At 37.2% G+C, this 16,470-nt stretch overlaps 1 protein-coding gene across 4 annotated transcripts in view; it reads right to left on the bottom strand.

Annotated features, from left to right (window-relative positions):
- CadN (neural cadherin) overlaps window positions 1-16,470 on the bottom strand; it is a gene marked incomplete at its 5' end in the record, with an annotated part of 755,916 nt that overhangs the window by 117,799 nt on the left and 621,647 nt on the right. For all 4 annotated transcript variants that reach the window (XM_070094821.1, XM_070094823.1, XM_070094822.1 and 1 more), the window contains 1 exon segment: window positions 7,378-7,493. In XM_070094821.1, the coding sequence (XP_069950922.1) occupies window positions 7,378-7,493 (116 nt within the window).

Below are 16,470 nucleotides of genomic sequence, written 5' to 3' on the forward strand. Positions count from 1 at the left end.
CAATAACCAAAGGTCCACTGTACTCTGATAATTATACTTATGTGTACCTGTACCTAAGTAAACTTACACACTGTGCTGGCAAGCAGGTACACATTAAAATCATTACGAGTGTTTTATTAGTCTCAAAGATGCCATAATCATAATGATGATATTAAAATACAATAATAATGTCGTATGTTATGTTAATATAGACATTTTTGTTAATCTACGATATTTGTTTTTTTAAATTATATAATAAACACACTACATAACATATAAACACACCCCACATTAGGATAAATTAACAAATATGAGATGTCTTCCCAGTCATCTTGTTGGAAAGAATAACATTTTCTCTAGTTCAACACCAAAGACAATGTGTACACAATAGCATTACTAGGGGGTCTGTAGAAAATTATTCCTTTTGTATGCCTTCATAAGAGCATCATTTGCTCTGAAAACGGTGTGTTACATGAGAATGGGAGTGTTGCTCTTTATTTATCTACCGTACCAATGTGGGGACAGCTTGTACACAATGTGAGATGTTTGTATTATGGTATAAGCTTCACAAACAAGGAAAAGAATGCGTATGAACCATAACCAGATGCGTTCGTCTGCTTGTTTACATACTCCTCATCTGTCCTCTCTCATTTACTCATTCTCTCTCTCGTTTATTTGTTTTATCTCATTTACCCACCTCTCACCCTACATTAAGACTATAGATATTTTAAGGTAAGTGATGAGTGTACTGTATATGCATTTTATCACTCCAGGGAGCTTTAAATGTATAATACATGTGGGTGGGGTGGCCATACCTACCACACCTGACTACCATACCTGCCATGCCTGACCTCTTAAAATAAATACATACTACTCACCTCTCACCCTACATTAAGACTACAAATATTTTAAGGTAAATAATGAGTGCACTGTATATGCATTCTACTGCTCCAGGGCACTTTAATGTATATTATGTGTGGGTGGGGTGGCCATACCTAGCATTTTTCATTTTGTGTAAAATTAGCCAAATTATGTGCACTATATAGAATGGTTGTAATAGTTGAATGGGCAATTTCTTGTGCTCAATCGATAGAATGGAAGACATACTAGTAAAATGCTAAGAATATGGTCAAATGGAGAAACAGAATTGCCATAAAACAGGATTCAAAGTGGGAGAAATTGTCGATGCATAAATTGTGCCAAGACCACTAACTTTGTGCCTGTGTAATTTCATAAGTTCTCCATCAAATTTCATACTTTTGGTGTCATTATCTTCAGAAAAAGATTCTCTACCATTTCAGAAAAAAAAAAATTAAAATGAACACGAAGAGCAATATTAATTTCGGCAGTCTGGACAGAGGAAGGGTTAAATGCATAGAAATCAGGATAATCATATTTGTGTGTACTGTATAAATTGTTTATCAGTTTAGGAGAGAGGTCTGATCGTGTCTGAGAGAGATGCAATAAGAAGAACATAAGAAAGAAGGAACACTGCAGCAGGCCTACTGGACCATGGAGGCGGGTCCAAGTTTCCTACCGGCTTAAGCCAATGCCCCAACCTAGTCAGGTCAGGTCACATTCATGTAAGGAAGGAACACAGCAACTGACCTAGTAGCACAAGTCAATCAGGTCCAACTCACACCCACCCACACCCACTCATATATTTATTTAACCTATTTTTAAAACTACACAACGTTTTAGCCTTTATAACTGTACTCGGGAGTTTGTTCCACTCATCCACAACTCTATTACCAAACCAGTGCTTTCCTATATCCTTCCTAAATCTGAATTTTTCCAACTTAAAACCATTGCTACGAGTCCTGTCTAGGCTAGATATTTTCAGCACGTTATTTACATCCCCTTTATTTATTCCTGTCTTCCATTTATACACCTCGATCATATCCCCCCTAATTCTACACCTTTCTAGAGAGTGCAGATTTAGGGCCCTCAGTCTATCCTCATAGGTAAGATTTCTGATACATGGGATCAACTTTGACATCTTCCGTTGTACGTTTTCCAGAGCATTTATATCCATTCTGCAATACGGTGACCAAAACTGTGCGGTGACCAAAACTGAGGCCTAACCAAGGATATAGAGTTGAAGAACAACCTGAGGACTCTTATTATTTATGCTTCTTGATATGAAGCCAAGGATTCTGTTAGCTTTATTGCGAACACTTATGCACTGTTGTCTTGGTTTCAGATTACTGCCAACCATAACTCCTAAATCGCAATCCGTAATATTAAGATCTACATTATTTAGTTATATATGGCATGGTTATTTTCCTGTCCAACATTTAGAACTTTGCATTTGTCTATATTAACCCTTTGACTGTCGCAGCCATATATATACGTCTTACGAGGTACAGTGTTTGACGTATATATACTCAAATTCTAGCGGCTTCAAATCAAGCAGGAGAAAGCTGTTAGGCCCACTTGTGAGAGAATGGATCTGTGTGGTCAGTGTGCACCATATAAAAAAAATCCTGGAGCACGCAGTGTATGATGAGAAAAAAAAACTCGGACCGTTTTTTTTTAATTAAAATGCCAACTTTGTGGTCTATTTTCGTATAGTATTTACGGTTGTATTCTCATTTTCTTGGTCTCATTTGATAGAATGGAAAACATATTATAGAAATAGAGGTGATTTTGATTGATTTTACTATAAAAAGAACCTGGAAATGGAGCTCAAAGTAGGGGAAATGTTTGATTTTTGCCGATGTTCAAAAGTAAACAAATGATGTCATTGTCCAATAAATGTCCAACTAGCCATTCTAATATGCAGTCATGAATGGGTTGATGTTATTTATACAATTATTACAGTATTGCAGTAGTCTGCATAACAGTAAATCTTTAATATATTGTTTGAATAAAAATTCAAAATAGAAAGCAAGAGTAATATCAGAGGAGCCTGGAGACATGACTGATGAACAAAGAAAATGTTATTTTAAAGCCAGGAATGTCTGCATTGTTCATTCTGGACCTTATTTTGAAATTGTCATATTTTTTAATTTTCGTGAAATTGGCCAAATTGCAAATTTCTGACCACATTATTGGGTGGTTGAAATCAGTAAATGGGCAGTTTCTTGTACTCAATCGATAGAAAAAATGGAGTTCTAAAGAAATAGCTATGAATTTGGTCGACTAGAACAATGGAATTAGCCGAAAATAGGGCTCAAAGTGGGCGAAATCGCCGATTTGTAAATATCGCCGAGGTCGCTAACTTCGCAAGAACATAATTCCGTCAGTTTTCTATAAAATTTCGTTTTTTTGGTGTCATTACAATCGGGAAAAGATTCTCTATCATTTCACAAGAAAAAAATTTTTTTTCTTTTTTTTTGAAATTTTGCGACACCAGGAGACACCTCAGGATTGGGGGTTGCGACAGTCAAGGGGCTAAACTGCATCTGCCACTTCTCTGACCACTGCATCAGTCTATTATGATACTTCTATCGTGTGCCTTATATGTCGTATAATAAGATTGTTTTGAGAATGACTTGCCTTTTATGGGCCAGTAGACCTGCTGCAGTAATCCTCCATTATGTTCATGTATTACATACTGTATCTATCACTACAACTCCCTACCTACACCAGGGATAGGTCCATTGTTTAGTAGAGGCAGAGTGTTCTTATAACCTCTCCAACCCCATTCGACGAGTGTAACACCAACACTATGAAAAAAAATATAAAAATACTGAGAGAAGTTATCGAAAATTTTTGTTACTGTTGGGATGAAGGTCTGTGACTGCTCTGAGGCCAACTAATGTTGGGCTAACAGGCAGTGCTGGCCTAAGGGGCATCACAACTGTTTAACCAAACAACAGTCAGCCTCTTTATATTAATAGTTTACAAAACCAATAAGTCCATGAATACGCACACATGCAACACTTGCAGAGATGGTCTGCCAACCAGTGGCTTTATCAATCCAATACAGAGAATAATACTAGAGATGGTGGAAGATGTGAGGTAGTAGTTTAAGGTGATGAGTGCTTCAGCCATGAAATAAATGTTCAGTCCAGCAGTCTTGATTCATCAAAACTTTTCAACTAACACTTCATTTCAAAACTGAAAGACAGATCACCTCAAAGAGCTTCATGTCTTCCACCAGTAATGGACTGATAAAGCCACTGGGTAGCAAAAAGTCTCTAAGATCAGGATACCCAAACGATGCACACAGTGTCTAGGAGCCACCACAGCCCTTCAACCCAACAATAACAAAAATATGTGATACTTCTCTTAATATTTTAATATTTTTTTCATATTTTTTTGTGTACATTATTAGACTCTATAATAAATGTGGAGGAAAATATACTATGCCTCAATTGAACACTGGACTTATTGCTGATGAAGGGCATTAGTAGCTGTGGAAAGTATGGCATGTAATGACGCTCCTCTCTCTCTCAGATACTCTCTCAGACACAATCAGACCCTGTCTAATTTTTCATTCTTAGCATTATTACTTATAAACCCATAAAACAGGAGTATAACACGATTATGCATCTACTAAACAATGGACCCATCTCCGGCGAGTACACATCTTTCAAATTTCATCGCTGGAAAACCTAATGCAAATCAGACACGGAGTGTTATTGTCCTGCGCTTCATCTCCGAAGTTATGTTGTATAATTCACTTAATGACTCATTTCTTCAGTCCCCAGTTAGGTCATTAAACAGTACTTCACTGTGCATGTAAAGAGTGATACATCCAATACCATGAGCGAGGGAGGGAGTGGGAGTAGGGGAAAGAAGCAATGAAAGTGAGTGGGAGAGGGAGGGAATAGGAGAGGGAATGAATGTGAGAGTGGGAGGGAATAGGGAAAAGGCATGTGAGGGGATGTGGAGACAGAAGGAATGGGGGAGAGTGGGAGGGAATGGGGAGGAGTGAATGGGATAAAGTGAAAGGAAATGGGTGAAAGGAAGGGAAAGAGGGAGGGAAGAAATGGGAGGGGGAGGCAAGTAATGGGATAAGGAGGAAAGAAATAGGAGAGGGAGGCAAGGAATGGAAGAGAGGGTGGGAATGAAGGAGGTAATGAATGGGAGGGAATGGGAGAGGGAGTCCTGTTGTTGCTTGCCATATTGTGTCAAAGATGGGAAAGAGGGGTGGAAGTTAATGGGAGAAAGGAAGGAAATTATAATAAGAGAAAGGGAAGTTAATAGGAGAGGTGGGAGCTAGTGTAAGCAAGGGATGAAGTTAATGGGAAAGATAGGCAAGTTAATAGGAGAGAGATGTAAGTTAAGGGGAGAGGGATGGAAATGGGAGAGAAGGATGAAGTTAACTGGAAAGAGGGATGAAGTTAATGGAAGACAAGGGGTAAAAGCTGAAGGGAGAGAGGGGAGGAGTTAATGGGAGAGTAAACATGAGGAAGGTTAGGGAATGGGAGAGGGTAAGAAAGAGGGAGGGATGATTAAAAGGGAGTGAAAAAGAGGAAGGGGGTCGCCGGGTCACCATCTGGAGAAGACCCGGGCCGGAAGTACCGGCAAATCTTTAATGAATGAATGAGGAAGGGGGTGAGGGGGGGGTAACAAATAGGGAGTGAGAGAAAGGATGGGGTAAGAGGAAGCAGAGTGAGAAAGAGGGAGGGAATGAGAAAGAGGATGGGGTAAGAGGAAGGGGGCTCATCTGAATACCATAGTATTTTATTGTTAAAAATATAAAATGAAATCAGAAAATGACTATTATCACTCAGGAACACATCTCTGATTATAACATGGGAAGCTATGAAAAGATAAGTTTAATGTTTTGAGCACCCAAATAAACACTTCTCAAGAATGTATCAACGTTGCAAGTTGAGACCCTACTGAAAAAAAAATAAAGAAATAAAGAATGCTAAAGCAGTATTAATGAAATATGAAACACACTATAAATAAATATGAGTGTAGTGTGAGTGTATACATGGTAATACAGTGGACTCCCGATGTACAATGTCCCCAGCCTACGTTAAAACCGACCTACGATGCTTTTCAGCGTACAAATGAACCCGACATACGTTGAAAAACTCGACCTACAGCATTCGTCCGGTACGTGTCCACGTGCCTGTCCGCCTGAGCGCACCTCAGATGGCCTGCCTTCAGTTAGTGTGCCAATGTTTACAAGCCAGAGCGGTAGCTTCCACGCATACATTCGGAATATTTTGTATTATTCCAGTGTTTTTAGTGCTTCTAACTGCTAAATAAGCCACCATGAGCCCAAAGAAAGCTTCTAGTGCCAACCCTGTGGTAAAAAGGGTGAGAAATATCGAAATATTATCATACCACAGTCAGCTGCTGCTGCTGCTGTAGCACCGTCAGCTGCTGCTGCTGTAGCACCATCAGCTGCTGCTGCTGTAGCACTGTCAGCTGCTGCTGCTGTAGCACTGTCAGCTGCTGCTGCAGCACCGTTGTTGGTGTGACTTATCGAGAATACCGAGAAACAGTTAACCCCAGAGGGTTAGCCACCCAGGATAACCCAAAAAAGTCAGTGTGCCATCGAGGACTGTCTAACTTATTTCCAGTGGGGTCCTTAATCTTGTCTCCCACGATACAACCCACACCAGTCGACTAATACCCAGGTGAACAGGAAAAAATGCCTGGAACTAGTGCTCATATTGGTGAATTTAAGGCCAGCAAAGGCTGGTTTGAGAGATTTAAGAATCGTAGTGGCATACACAGTGTGATAAGGCCTGTTCTGGAAGAAAATACCAAACAGGACCTACATTACTCTGGAGGAAAAGGCACTCCCAGGACACACTGTTTCATCAGTCATTGCTGCATCCTCAATAAAGGTGTCATTTATTCTTCACTTAGTAGAGTAGTACATGCACAATATATATTGTGCATGTACCACTCTACTATTGTGCATGTATACTTCTTTCTGTGTGTAGGAAAATGTATATTTCATGTGGTAAAAAAATTTTTCATACTTTTGGGTGTCTTGCATGGATTAATTTGATTTCCATTATTTCTTATGGGAAAAATTAAATAAACCTACAATAATTTCGTCTTATGATGGGCTCTCTGGAACGGATTATTATCGTAGGTCAGGGGACCACTGTAAATCATTTTAGAGGGTGTCCTCCCTCTCCATTACTTACTCCACAATGGTTGTATTATCCATTTCTTTAGTACAGTGTATATGTACTTTCAGTATTTAAAAAATACAAATTAAAATTTTTGTTACATAAAATTTGAAGCACAAATTAAAATTTATTAAATTCTTATTTTGCTAAACATTATTTTAGTACAATACAATGACAGTCATCAATATTAAAACTTAACTATATTTCATTATTAGAGTTATATAACAAACAAAAAGAACTCCATTTATAAGAAATTGGAGTTAGAGTTAGAAAAGAAACAATAATTCAAATTTATCATCAACAAATTCACTTCATGCAGAACAATTCTTTAATAAGAACTCACCCGTTTCCTTGTTTCATAATCCAGTGGGCCAGCCACATATATTGCACCGGTCATGTTTTTCACAGCGAAGGCTCCACCAATGTTGCCATTTGTGATTTCGTATCTGATGCGAGAAGCTGCAAATAACATTAATCTCAGTAACATTATGGACAATTAAGGAGCTAAATTTAATACCTACATAGGTTCCATGATGAAGTACACAATGCTGTCACTATTTATATAGCATAGAATGAAATATATTAAATAAGAATCTAACAGTGTTAGATAAACAAAAAACTAAGTTTTTTTGTATGTGTAATTAGATTTTTGGAATAATAAACGATAAATCAATAACATGCTAATAGCTAGAATATCCTTTTATTTAACCCTTTGACTGTCGCAACCCCCAATCCTGAGGTGTCTCCTGGTGTCGCAAAATTTAAAAAAAAAAAAATTTTTTCTTACGAAATGATAGAGATTTTTTTCCCGATTGTAATGACACCAAAAAAACGAAATTTGATGGAAAACTGACGGAATTATGCTCTCGCAAAGTTAGCGACTTCGGCGCTGTTTACAAATCGGCGATTTTGCCCACTTTGAGCCCTATTTTCAGCTAATTTCATTGTTCCAGTCACCCAAACTCATAGCTATTTCTTTAGAACTCCATTTTTTCTATCGATTGAGTGCAAGAAACTGCCCATTTACCGATTTCAACTACCTAATAATGTGGTCAGAAATTTGGCCAATTTCACGAAAACTAAAAAATATTACAATTTCAAAATAAGGTCCAGAATGAACAATGCAGACATTCATGGCTCTAAAATAACATTTTCTTTGTTCATCAGTCATGTCTCCAGGCCCCTCTGATATTACTCTTGCTTTCTATTTTGAATTTTTATTCAAACAAAAAATAGAAGACTTACTATTATGCAGACTACTGCAATACTGTAATAATTGTATAAATAACATCAACCCATTCATGACTGCATATTAGAATGGCTAGTTGGACATTTATTGGACAATGACATCATTTGTTTACTTTTGAACATTGGCAAAAATCAAACATTTCCCCTACTTTGAGCTCCATTTCTAGGTAGGCTCTTTTTATAGTAAAATCAATCAAAATCACCTCTATTCCTATAATATGTTTTCCATTCTATCAAATGAGACCAAGAAAACGAGAATACAACCATAAATACTATATGAAAATAGACCACAAAGTCGGCATTTTAATTAAAAAAAAAAACGGTCGGAGTTTTTTTTTTCTCATTATGCACTGCGTGCTACAGGACTTTTTTATATGGTGCACACTGACCACACAGACCCATTCTCTCACATGTGGGCCTACCAGCTTTCTCCTGCTTGATTTGAAGCCGCTAGAATTTATGAGTATATATACGTCAAACACGGTACCTCGTAAGACGTATATATACGGCCGCGACAGTCAAAGGGTTAATATGCCTCAGGCTGAAATCTGCACATGAACATTCCTATGTATATACCTATAAAATGTTTCAATGTCTTTTTCCATTCAGGAATTCCTTTGAGAGCATGTGTATGTATAAGAGAACTGCCTTCACCCTTTGAGTAGGTTGGGAATCATCTATTTGTGGTTCTAGTTCAAGACTGTGTAACATTTACTCTGACTACAAAAAAAAAAAAAAAAAAAAAAATTCAGGCTGCTGCCATCTGGCATCCAGAATGAAAACTATTCCCTGCACAAGTTGATGCATATGTGGCCTATTTTCTCAAGTTTCATTATAAATTACATAATAAATGAATAAAGTAATATTGTACATAGGTAAGTGATATTATAGCTCTTGCATATAAAATATACAATGTATACAGAACAATGAAATAAGATGCTAATTTTTTTTACATTAGGCAAAAAAATAATTACTCGTTACTATTAAGTCTTTATTTCATACAAACTACAATATAGGTACAGTGGACCCCCGGTTTTCGTCCTTAATCCGTTCCAGAAGGTCGGCTGAAATCCGAAATGAATGAAAACCGAAGTAATATTTTCCATAAGAAATAATGTAAATCCAATTAGTCTGTTCCAGACACCCAAAAATATTAATAAAAAATAAATTTTATAGAGAATAACTAGTATACTGTTGCAGTTCTTCAGTGGCTAGCTCTTCCCTGTGGTCGTCCACGAACTTTTCCACATCCTGGTCACTCGCATCCAACCCCATGGACTTCCCAAAGCCACAATAGATCCCATAACAGGCATAGGGCTGTCAAGTTTACAGTAACTTTTATTAAGTTAGTAATAGAACTTGACATTAACCCTTTGACTGTCGCAAGCCCCTTTCTGAAACTCATTCTATGCCGCAAAATTTTTGGAAAAAAAAAAAAATTCTTATGAAATGATAGAGAATCTTTTCCCAATGGTAACGACACCAAAAGTACGAAATTTGGTCGAAAACTCACGGAATTACGCTCCCGCGAAGTTAGCGGTCTCTGCAACATATACGCATTGGCAATATCGCCGATTTTGAGCCCTGTTTTTGGCCAGTTCTGGTGCTCCAGTTGACCAAACTCATAGCTATTTCTTTAGAACTCCATTTTTTCTATCAGTTGAGTACAAGAAACTGCTTATTTACCGATTTGAACTACCCAATAAAGTGGTCAGAAATTGGCAATTTGGCCAATTTCACGCAAAGTAAAAAAGATGCAAATTTCAAAATAGGGTCCAGAATAAACAATGTAGACATTCTTGGCACTAAAATAACATATCCTCTGTTCATTAGTCACGTCTCTAGGCCCCTCTTATATCACTATTGCTTTCTATTTTGATTTTTTATTAATACAAAAAATACAAAATTTACTGTTAGGCAGACTACTGCATTATTGTAAAAATGGTATAAATAATATCAGTGCACTAGTGAAAGAATCTTAGACTCCCCAGTTGACGTGTATTGGATGTGTGGTGTGATTTGCTTACTCCTGAACATTGGTAAAAATCGAACATTTCCACTACTTTGAGCTCAATTTCAAGGTTGTTTTCATCGTGAAACTAATCAAAATCATCTCTATTTCTGTAATACGTTTCCCATTTTATCACACGAGACCATGAAAATGAGAATACAACGATAAATACTATACAAAAATACACTTCAAAGTCGGCATTTTAATCCAAAAAAAAAGTTTTTTTTTTCTCATTATGCACTGCGTGCTGCAGGATTTTTTTTATGTGGTGCACACTGAGCACACAGACCCATTCTTTTTCATGTGGGCCTAACAGCTTTCTCCTGCTTGATTTGAAGCTGCTAGAATTTACACATATAAATACGTCCAAAACAGTGGCGCATAAGACGTATATATACGACCAAAACAGTCAAAGGGTTAAAAAACACAATAAAAAGTAAAATACATATACAGTACGTACATTCATTACTTACCTTAAAATATTTGTAGTCTTAATGTAGGGCGAGAGGCGAGTAGTATATTTATTTGTAGGAAGTCAGTGTAGGTAGCCGGTAGGTGCAGGTAGCCAGTAGGTAGCTTGGGCTACACCTACCGGCTACCTACACTGTGGCCCAGAGCTATATTATTACCATCGACATATACCATGTTCACCGAGTTTAACCATTTCTAACAACTACCTTTAGATGCCATCATAAACAAAGGGAGAAGTAATGAATAATTCATGCCGAGAATTGTAAGCAAAAGCGTTATGTATTAAGAATGGTGACTGGGCCAACGCAGATTCATACATGTTTTCTCTAATGCTGGACCAGAGAAAACGTAATGTTTTCCCTCCACCGACTACCAGTCTTCCATAGCATATAAACAATGCATGTTTATATCCTATTTAACGTGTTTCTTTTATAATTTTGAAGAAAATATCATGGATGGATTAATGAAAATGTCTATATTAATGTAAAATAAAGATGTTTAATGTGCCCAAGAGTGAGTCACAAACGTATGAGCGGCCCAGGCGGATGCATCTGGTATGGACAATTTCCGAGCAGATGTATGAAACCTGGGGTAAAATTTCGCTGAAAAAAGTTGTCGAAATCCAAATTGTATGATTTCCACACTGGATGAAATCTGGGAGTCAATATAATTTAAACTAAGATAACTTATATATCAGCCACATTTGAAGCAAATCTTCAGAATCACTGAGAGGAAACAAGACACTGCTCAAAGTTCTATCCTGTAACTGTCTGCTAGTATCCCTGCTCTACTTCTTTTGCAGGAGACAATGTTCAGTAATAACTAAGGTCCCCATCGAAATTATTTCTAACTCAATAACGTTAAATATTTTGTTTCTTTCTATTATACTTTAAACAGCATTATTAAATTATGGTTTCCCATTCTTTGCATGTACAATATTTTCCCAAGTTATTAATTTCAATACTCTAACTTCATTACTGTACTAATTTTATTTCTCTATTTTAATTACATGTTAGACTGGCAGGTTTGAGCAAGGAGAATATTACATCTCGAATCATTGTTTATGGTCAACCTGAGGGTCTATTATACGTCTCTCTCTTACAGCTCTTCTCTGATGTACCATATTTGTACAATACTTTGTTAACCATCTGAAGGCCCATCCTGTCCCATAGTTCTATGGCTTTGAAGCCAGGGATCAAGACATAGTTCTATGCCATGAGCTTAGTTCACTCAGATAAGCTGTGAACAGTAAATTTGGCCCTAGATATGAGAGAATGCATCTATGTGGTAAGTTTGCACCATATAAAACAAATCGTGCAGCACACAATGCATGAGAGAAAAAAACTGAGACCATGTTTTTTAATTAAAACAGCAACTTTGCGGTGAATTTTCATATGTTTTTTACAGTTGTATTCGCAGTTTCTTGGTCTCATCTGATAGAATGGAAGATATAGAGAAATAGAGATGATTTTGATTGGGTTTAATACTGAAAATGGCTTGAAACTGAGCTCAAAGTATCAAAAATGTTCAATTATTGCAGATGTTCAAGAGTAAACAAATGATGTCATGCGTCCAATACACATCAACTGGGGGGGTCTAACGTGCATTCACAAATGCTCTGATATATTTTATATAATTATTACAATATTGCATAACAGTAAATCTTCTATTTTTTGGTGTGAATAAAAATTCATTATGTGAATAAAAATTCATTATGTGAATAAAAAATCAAAGTGGAATTCATTTGTAAAGCTTGAAAATGTAACTAATAAACAGAGGAAATGTTATTTTAGTGCCATGAATGCCTGCATTGTTTATTCTGGACCCTATTTTGAAATTGAAATATTTTGAACTTTGTGTGAAATTGGCCAAATTACCAATTTCTGATCACTTTATTGGGTAGTTGAAATAGTTGATTGGGAGATTTCATGTGCTCAATCAATAAAAAAGAATTTGATGTTACACTTACGGAATTATGCTCTCACAAAATTAGCGGTCTCGACGATGTTTACGCATTGGCGATTTTGCCCACTTTCAGTCCTATTTTCAGCCAATTCCAGTGTACTAGTAAACAAAAATCATAAGTATTTTGTTATAACTTCATTTCTTCTATCGAATGAGTACAAGAAACCACCCATTTACCGATTTCAACTATCCAATAAAGTGGTCAGAATTTAGCAATTTTGCCAATTTCACACAAATTTCAAAAGATGCCAATTTCCAAATAGGGTCCAGAATAAGCAAGAAAGACAATCCTGGCACTAAAATAACATTTCCTCTGTTCATTAGTCACGTCGCCACGCCCCTCTTACATTCTTTTGCTTTCTATTTTGAATTTTTATTCTCACAAAAAATAGAAGATTTACTGTTATGCAGACTACTGCATTAGTGTAGAAATGGTATAAATGATATTGGTGCACTTGTGAAAGAATATTAGACTCACCAGTTGACGTGTATTGGACGCTTAGCATGATTTGTTTACTTTTGAACTTTGGTAAAAATCGAACATTTCTGCTACTTTGAGCTCAATTTCAAGGTACTTTTCATTGTAAAACCAGTCAAAATCATCTCAATTTCTGTAATATGTCTTCCATTCTATCAAATGAGACCAGGAAAACTAGAATACAACAATAAATACCATACGAAAATACAGTGCAAATTCGCTGTTTTAATCCAAAAACACGGTCAAAGTTTTTTATTTTCTCATTATGCACTGTGTGCTGTAGGATTTTTTTTTATACTGCACACACTGACCACATAGACCCATTCTTTCATATGTAGGCCTACCAGTTTTCTCTCACTAGATTTGAAGGCGCTAGAATTTACGAGTACTAGTACGTCAAAGACCCTGGCACATAAGCCCTACTAGTACGGCTGAAACCCTGAAAGGGTTAAGAGCATTTGAAATTACAGTATATTTGATTAAAGCATATGTCATATTATACAAAAATGTTTTATATTACATGCCAATGATTGATTAGAAGCTCTTCAATAACCTTGACATTACAGTACGTATTTAAAATTTAATTTAATTCATTCAACTTCTGCATTCTTGACAACTGTAATATTGTATAATACTAAGAATTTTACAAGTACAGCAGGGCCCCGCTTTACTGCGTTTCACTTTACGGCGTTCCGCTAATACGGTCATTTCAAATTATGACCAAAACTCGCTATACGGCTCCCCCCACCTGACTTTCTAATATGGTCACCGCGCCCCACCCTGTTTGTTTACATTCTTCGTGAGCTCAGTAAGCACTAAGTCTCTCCATTTTGTCTGGAAACTCCAAAATTTCAAATGTTTTTAAAAGTTATTTCATATTTTATATATACGTACTCTGATAATTATACTTATGTATACCTGTACTTAAATAAACTTACATACTGTACTGGCATGCAGGTACACATTAAAATCAGTAAGAGTGTCTTATGTCTCCAGACGTCATATTAGTAATGATAATAATAATCATCGAGTCTCATTTAAATGTCGTATATTACGTTAAATACACATTTTCATTAATCCATCTATGATATTTTTTCAAAATTATATAATAAACATGATACATAACATAAAAAGATGATAAATACACCCCACAATAGAATAAACATAAATATGAGATGTGGTAGCAGACGACCTGCACAAGTGACGCCATATTAGAAATGAGGAATAACATCTTGTAGGAGTGAGGAAGAGCCAGTTGTGAGTGTGGGGGAAGTTCGTGAGGCAGTAGGTAAAATGAAAGGGGGTAAGGCAGCCGGGATTGATGGGATAAAGATAGAAATGTTAAAAGCAGGTGGGGATATAGTTTTGGAGTGGTTGGTGCAATTATTTAATAAATGTATGGAAGAGGGTAAGGCACCTAGGGATTGGCAGAGAGCATGCATAGTTCCTTTGTATAAAGGCAAAGGGGATAAAAGAGAGTGCAAAAATTATAGGGGGATAAATCTGTTGAGTATACCTGGCAAAGTGTATGGTAGAGTTATTATTGAAAGAATTAAGAGTAAGACGAAGAATAGGATAGCAGATGAACAAGGAGGCTTTAGGAAAGGTAGGGGGTGTGTGGACCAGGTGTTTACAGTGAAACATAAAAGTGAACAGTATTTAGATAAGGCTAAAGAGGTCTTTGTGGCATTTATGGATTTGGAAAAGGCGTATGACAGGGTGGATAGGGGGGCAATGTGGCAGATGTTGCAGGTGTATGGTGTAGGAGGTAGGTTACTGAAAGCAGTGAAGAGTTTTTACGAGGATAGTGAGGCTCAAGTTAGAGTATGTAGGAAAGAAGGAAATTATTTCCCAGTAAAAGTAGGCCTTAGACAAGGATGTGTGATGTCACCGTGGTTGTTTAATATATTTATAGATGGGGTTGTAAGAGAAGTAAATGCGAGGGTCTTGGCAAGAGGCGTGGAGTTAAAAGATAAAGAATCACACACCAAGTGGGAGTTGTCACAGTTGCTCTTCGCTGATGACACTGTGCTCTTGGGAGATTCTGAAGAGAAGTTGCAGAGATTGGTGGATGAATTTGGTAGGGTGTGCAAAAGAAGAAAATTGAAAGTGAATACAGGAAAAAGTAAGGTTATGAGGATAACAAAAAGATTAGGCGATGAAAGATTGGATATCAGATTGGAGGGAGAGAGTATGGAGGAGGTGAATGTATTCAGATATTTGGGAGTGGACGTGTCAGCGGATGGGTCTATGAAAGATGAGGTGAATCATAGAATTGATGAGGGGAAAAGGGTGAGTGGTGCACTTAGGAGTCTCTGGAGACAAAGAACTTTGTCCTTGGAGGCAAAGAGGGGAATGTATGAGAGTATAGTTTTACCAACGCTCTTATATGGGTGTGAAGCATGGGTGATGAATGTTGCAGCGAGGAGAAGGCTGGAGGCAGTGGAGATGTCATGTCTGAGAGCAATGTGTGGTGTGAATATAATACAGAGAATTCGTAGTTTGGAAGTTAGGAGGAGGTGCGGGATTACCAAAACTGTTGTCCAGAGGGCTGAGGAAGGGTTGTTGAGGTGGTTCGGACATGTGGAGAGAATGGAGCGAAACAGAATAACTTCAAGAGTGTATCAGTCTGTAGTGGAAGGAAGGCGGGGTAGGGGTCGGCCTAGGAAAGGTTGGAGGGAGGGGGTAAAGGAGGTTTTGTGTGCGAGGGGCTTGGACTTCCAGCAGGCATGCGTGAGCATGTTTGATAGGAGTGAATGGAGACAAATGGTTTTTAATACTTGACGTGCTGTTGGAGTGTGAGCAAAGTAACATTTATGAAGGGGTTCAGGGAAACCGGCAAGCCGGACTTGAGTCCTGGAGATGGGAAGTACAGTGCCTGCACTCTGAAGGAGGGGTGTTAATGTTGCAGTTTAAAAACTGTAGTGTAAAGCACCCTTCTGGCAAGACAGTGATGGAGTGAATGATGGGAAAGTTTTTCTTTTTCGGGCCACCCTGCCTTGGTGGGAATCGGCCAGTGTGATAATAAAAAAAATAATAATAATAATAATAAATAATAATAATAATAATAATCACCGAGTCTCATTAAATGTTGTATATTACGTTAATATACACATTTTCATTAATCCATCCATGATATTTTTTTCAAAATTATATAATAAACACGATACATAACATAAAAAGATGATAAATACACCCCACAATAGAATACATAAACATAAATATGAGATGTGGTAGCCAGATAACTTGTACAAGTGATGCCA

This window comes from Cherax quadricarinatus, chromosome 48, assembly GCF_038502225.1.
Source record: "Cherax quadricarinatus isolate ZL_2023a chromosome 48, ASM3850222v1, whole genome shotgun sequence".
Lineage (NCBI taxonomy): Eukaryota > Metazoa > Arthropoda > Malacostraca > Decapoda > Parastacidae > Cherax > Cherax quadricarinatus.